General features: G+C 59.8%; 1 protein-coding gene across 1 annotated transcript; it reads left to right on the forward strand.

Annotated features, from left to right (window-relative positions):
* Window positions 1-3,759: 3,759 nt before the first annotated feature.
* On the forward strand, window positions 3,760-5,952 carry LDBPK_221460 (hypothetical protein, conserved; the record flags this gene model as incomplete). The annotated part of the gene is made up of 1 exon (XM_003860844.1): window positions 3,760-5,952. One exon carries the CDS (start codon window positions 3,760-3,762, stop codon window positions 5,950-5,952), a length of 2,193 nt encoding a protein of 730 aa, XP_003860892.1.
* Window positions 5,953-6,315: the final 363 nt, after the last annotated feature.

The raw sequence follows: 6,315 nt of genomic DNA on the forward strand, positions 1-6,315 counted from the left end.
TATGTGTGTGTGCTCTAGCTCACGAACATCGTGACCGTCGAGGCCCCAGAGCTGTCGCCGTCTTCTCCAGATGCCCCTCCTTTGGAATCGGTGCTGAGAAGGACCTCTTTCCTCTCCCTCCCTCTTGCATAGGGGCGCGCCGACGTCTCCTTGTCTCGGTCTGTCGTCGAGTGGAGGAAAAGGGAGGGCAGGAAGGTGCGCTTGTGCGTGCGGCCTCGTGCGTTTCTTGTGCTTTTCTTCGATTCGAGGATGCACCACGCAGAGGTGAAGCAAGGGCAGTCAGCAGTGTGGCGCTTTGCCCCACGGAGAGCACGGTGGCGTGGGGGGGGGGTCGGGAAAGAGGGGATTGCTGATTGGTCAGGGGAAGGGTGGAGGGGGTTGGCGCATGCGCTATCGTGGAGCGGGGTCTCTCTCTCTCTCTCTCTCTCTCTCGGCATTCTACCCCAGCCCCCTCCTTCCTTAGACCTTTCCCATTGGCTGCTTCTCTCCTCGCGCTGTCTTCGTTCTCTGTGTTTGTGGATTCGTTTCCTCCCCCTGCTCCGCTTGTCACGCACACACACCCCTCTCTATCGTACCCTGCCCCGCCACCTCGCCGCGATGCGATTTGCCGAGGCGGGTGCGGCGCGCTCATTGTAATTTTGCACGCTCTCACCTACCCATAAACGGAGAAGAAAGATTGATATGAATGCAGGGCACTGCCGGTACTGTCCACTTACAGATATACGCACGCAGATGCACAGGGCAGTACAGCTGTACTATGCGCACACGTACCAATAGCATACAGTAGCAAGGGAACCACAGAGAGGTAAGAGAGGAGGGGCGCAGTGCAAGTCGATTTGGATGCCCCTTTTATAACGGCCTTGATGAAGCGCTGAGTAGTAGAAAGACAAATACACGCACGTACGCGTGCTTCGACTTTAAAGACGTTCTTGAACACGCACGCACACAGCGTTGCATCATCTCTCTTCTCTCTCCTGAGTGTGTTTGTGTGTGCCCCAGTGCTGGCTCCTCTCTATCTCTCTGTACGGTGAGCGAGTCGGTGCTCGAGTGCGTGTGTGCCTTCTCTCCCTTCTTCTATTTGAGCATGAACCATGCGACGACCACAACCACACACGATCGCCGGTGGGTGGGGCGGTGTAGCCGCGGTGATGGTTTCCCTCTCTGTGTCTGTGTCACTCACGTTCCCCTCTCACCATGCTCAGACTCCCCCCTCACTCCTTCGCTCCCCCTCCTCTCCTCCCGTCCCCAACCTATTAGCTTTATCTTCTTTCACATTTTCTTTGTCTCCTCTGTTGTGTGCGTGTGAGTGATGTATTCCATCTTCCTCTTCTATATCTCCCTTTTTATCTTGTGCTTTCTTCATCTCCTCTGTTGTGTGCGCGTGTGTGTGAACCTCCCTCCCTCCCTTCCCTCGGTGCCCGGCGCCCCCTTCCCCCTCTTCCCTTTCTGTGTCTGAGCCTGTGTACGCATGCGTGCGTGTGTCTCTGCTGAGGCGGATATGCACACGCACGTGAAGGTACGCTTTCGGTGGCACTATTCCACGCTGCTTCAAGGCGTCTCTCTCGCTCGGTGTGCGTGTGGGCATGCTGCCCGCCTCTCTGACAAGGGCGAGAGAAGGGGTGGAGGCACACACCTGTGCGTGAGTGCCGATGGGCAGTGGAGAGGCGAGACGCACTTTTGCCGTGTATGAGGGATGGCGCGTGCGTGTGCCCCTCATGACCGATGGCGGACCACACATCACCGCCGCGCCACGTACCCCACCTCTCTTCGTTGTCAGTCACCTTCCGCTCTCTCTCCCTCCTCCAGTTCTCTCCACTCCACGCCAACAAGAGCACCGCAGAGGCTGCCGCGTACACGCGAGCTGTGCTTTGTGTGGCGGTGTGGCGTGGCTGCCAAACAACGGCGAGGGGCGGGCAGGAGAGGACGCAGCGGTGGCGGCGAGGCCAACCGACTGAGCCGGAACGCAAGCGGGGCGCGGCTAGCAGGAGGGAAGGATCTCCCACGAGAGAGAGGGTGCTTTCTTTGCTTTCGCATTATTGTGCTCTTCGAGTGAACCTGATGGCTAATGTGCAACCGGTGTGACTTCCGCACTCACACACATACTCTCGCGTCTGCCGCGGAGTGCGGGGTCGACTTGGCGACACACGTTTCGCGTGTCGCGGAACTTTTTTCTCACGGTGCCAGCACTCGCGCCTCGCCGCCATCATCACTGCCACCGCACGTACAAAACGAAAAACCCCGTACGCGATGCCAAACAAGGGTGCAAGGTAGTGGGAAGGTTTCGGTGGAGAGAGGGCGGCGCTGAGAGGGGAGGGCGCGGTGATGCTGCCACACGTGCGTTTGTGAAGGGGAAAAAGGACAGAGGCGATAGAAGAAGTGAGTACACGCATATCTGCATCTGTGCGTATGAGGACATGCTACCCTGCTCTCTGTTCTCCTCCCTCCTCGTCCCCACCCTGTGCTTCGATCTCTTCGATCATCATCGCCGTGTGCGCCCCCTCCCTCCCTCCTTTTTTGCTGCTCCTTCTCTTTCGCTCATGCGCGCGTCTGTGGGCATGTGCACGTCTGTGCGTTTACGTGTGTGCGTGTGTGCTCACGCCATTCGCTAGTCTCTTCTTCCCCCTCCCTCCCTCTTCCTTCCAACTCGTTGGTTTCACACGTGCTCTGCGCTTTACCTCTCTCCCCGCCCTCTGTTCTCTCGGTTTGCTCCTTCTATGTGTTTGCGGGGTGTCGTCTCTTGACTCCCTCTTTTTCTCATTTCTCCGCCCGCGCGCGCGCGCGTGTGTGTGTGTGACTTGACTCTCTCTCCCTCATGAGCCTTTGCGACGCACAAATCAGCTGCCTTGTGGAGCCACGCACGCACGCGCTCGCCTCTTTCTCTCGCTCTGCGTGCGAAGGCGAGCGCGTAGGGGAGCGTCAGCGCTTCTGCGGAGCGCGCGCGTGTGTTGTGAGCAGGCGGCACCAGCCCCCCTTCCTCTTTGCAAACCCACGCTCTCGCTCTTCGGTCTGCACCTCGGGCCCTTTTTCTCCTCCGCACGCGTGCCTCGCAGCGCCTCCGAAGGAGCCGGGGTAATACAGGACAGCGTATAGAGAGGGGGTGAGACGGGGCCACGGAGAACAGAGTGGAGAATCCACATGTGTGCCAGTCCTCACCCCCGCTCTCCCTTCTATCGGCGTATCTCACGAGGGAGGCAGGGGAGGGTGCTTGTGAGCTTGTGCCCATGAGGCACAGACACACGCACACACACACACACACTCACCTGTTTCATGTGTGCTTCCCCTCCTCTTCATCACCCCCACGATCTGTAGCCAGCTCCTCTGCCCTCGCCGGTGCGCGTGCTCTATGTCGTCGATCTTTCAGAGCTCACGCTTCTCCATCCAGATCGCACATGCGCCACACTCTTCCTGCTGTGCTCTACTCTCTGTAACACCTTCCCTTCCCCACCACGTGCCGCCCTCATTCTGTGTGTGTGTGGCCTTTATGTCGCTTATCGGCGCTCTACCGACCCGCCAAATCGCTGGTGCATGTCGTCTTTCTTACTTTCCCTTGCCTGGAGGGGCAACCACACGCATTGGTAGGCCGCATCAGAGAAGCACACTCACCCACGCTTACCCCTCCTTGCACGCTTTTCCTCTTTTTTCCTTTTCCGTCTCTTGCGCGTGGTGACTCCTTCCCCCCCTCATCCACCACCACACCCCCGCCCAAACAACGGCACTGAAGTCTTTGCCCGCATCTCTGACAGCGTTTCTGTATTAGCCATGACCGCCATCGCCAAGCTGCCGGCGGCGAATTACACACGCCTGCTGTACATCGGCAGCGATGTGGTGGCGGCCTGTGACCGCAAGACGGCGCACCTGGTGCAACATCGAGGCGACACCAAGGTGGATGAGGCAACATGTATTTCCCCATACGATGCGGACAATTTCGTTCCGTGGCTGCCTCCAGGCGCACATGTTGCTCGCGTGCGCGCTGTTTGGTGCATGCGCAAGGGCCCAGGCTACGCTGTGTTTGCTGAGCGAGCCGGCGAGGGCGGTGCAACCGCAGAGACATCGCCTGACGCCGCTTCCGTCAAGATCATCTCTGACTTGACAGAGAACATTGTCAGCCTGCACATCTTCTACCAGTCGATTCTTGCCGTGCGTACGCTCAAGCGGGTGCTTTTCTACTCACTGGACCCGTCCCCTTCAGCGACGACCATAGCCACACGGATAGGCGCCTGCGCGCTTCCGAAGTGGGCGAGCCAACCGGCGGTGGTAGTGGACATAGTCTCGCCTGTGTGCCGCTCCGCGGCTGCGGAAAAGACCATATGCGTTGCGTGCTTCACATTGGATCGCATGTTTGTGGCCACGGTCGTGTGCCCATCCTCCGCGTCTGCAGCCGTGGTGTGTCGCACCGCGATGTCCGGCGTGCTGTTCTCCTCATCCCCTGCATCCGATCCCGCTCCGACGCGCGTCTGCAAGTGGGCTGTGCGGTGGTGTAGGCAGGAAATGCTGATGCTGTGCTTCTCCGAGGCGGATAGAACCCCACGTCTGACCGGGTTTTTCCTCCAGCCCACAAGAGGGTGCGAGATGTCGAAGTGGATGTCGCCCCAGGAGCTTGCCACGTCGGTGAGCGGCGCCTCGCCTGCTGCGGTGAGGGCCTCCAGTGACATATGCTGTGATAGTGACGGAGCGCGCGTGTGGCTGTGCGACACTACTACTGGTCCCTCGGTCGTTCTCCGGGAGGTGACAGCTGCCCCACCGAGTGAGCTGGTGCTGACGGGCACAAGTTCAAACACGCGGGTGGCGATGGCCACGGGTGCAAGCGGAGTTTTTGTGCTCTCAGGCTGCACACTGTATTCTGTTAAACGCAGCCACATGGGTGCCACGAGCGAGTCGGCCGCTGCCACGCTTACAGGGACTTCGAATGCCAGCTCTCCTGGCAGCGCATCCATCGCAGCGGTCGGCGACTTGCCAAGGAGGCACGAAGCAAGAATGCGAAAGGAGTCATCAGCAGCGGAAACCATCACGTGCAAGGCTGCGGCGAGCGAGCGATCTTCGCTATCTGCGCACATGCTGTCAACGCCGTTGCAGCCCGCTGCGCTCACCGAAGCCGCTGCGGCATCTATATCGCGCAGCGCACAAATCAAGGACGCCGTGTTGGAGTATGCCATAGGGCACACACTGATCTTTTCAGATATCGTGCGCGACACCGTTTACGTTCACGAGAGCGGCAGTGCCACCTCTGGCGCCGCCTTCACGCACGATATCTTGAGCGCAATCAGTGAGCGGCTTGACGCGGACCGACCTCAGCACGCGCTGGCGCGTATCCGGTACGGCGGTGTGGCGCGGTCACTGCATCCCTACACCGTGCTGGAGCTGTTGCGCTTTCGCCGTGGGCCGTCCGCGGAAGCGATGCCAAAGGGTCTGCTCCTCGCCATCGCATCGACGCTAGCCGACAAGCCGACACTGCAAAACGGCGGTCTGTGGCGACTCCCCGCCTTTGCCGCTGCCTCGGCGGCCTTCTTTGATTCGACCGGCGGCAGCGGCCCTTTCACATCAGAGCTGGAGAAGAAGCGCTACGTTGCGGATGTCTGTGACGCCGCGAAGGCCGCCCTCGCGAGTGGGGCTCTCGGTGCAGCCCGTCTACTGTTCGCTGTGGCTGCAAGGGCGGTCTCTCTCATCTACGGCAGTACTCCTAGGCGCCACGTTGAGGCGACACAGCCGTATGGTAAGGAAGAGCAGATGTGCGAGGCGACCATCGCCGAGTGCATCAGCCTTATGCGCTCCTACGTTGAATGGTCTCTCACTGCCTCCTCATCTCTGGGCGTCATGTCCGCGCACGTTGGCGCTCCGCACACCCTGACGAAGGAGGCAGCTCTCCGCGATGGCGAGGCGCACCCCATCAGCACATCGCGGCAGGTGCAGATCCACCCTATGCAAGTGACTCGGCTGCCCAAGAAGTCCATCTGACCACCACCGCCACTGCCGCCATGGAAGCACACGCCAAAGTGCGTCCCTCAAGCTCTTTTTCCTGGCCCTCCGCTCTGACTGAAGCAGGCCCCCGGATGCAAGAATCCGAGTACTGTGCGCACGCGCTGCCAATGACAGCTGACAAGGCGTATCACATTCACGCAAGGCATCGAGAGGTCAGCAGAGCAGGAGTAGTCGACGGAAAAGGCACGAAGAGATGCATACCAATCAGCCCCAAAGTGCATATGCGCGGAATATGCGGCATCTTGTACATCCGACCGGGTGAGCTGATGAGGCGCAGATGCCGGAACGATGACGAGAACAGCCCAAGTTACACCATCGAGCCCACCAGACCCCGATGTG

This window comes from Leishmania donovani, chromosome 22 (assembly GCF_000227135.1).
Source record: "Leishmania donovani BPK282A1 complete genome, chromosome 22".
Lineage (NCBI taxonomy): Eukaryota > Euglenozoa > Kinetoplastea > Trypanosomatida > Trypanosomatidae > Leishmania > Leishmania donovani.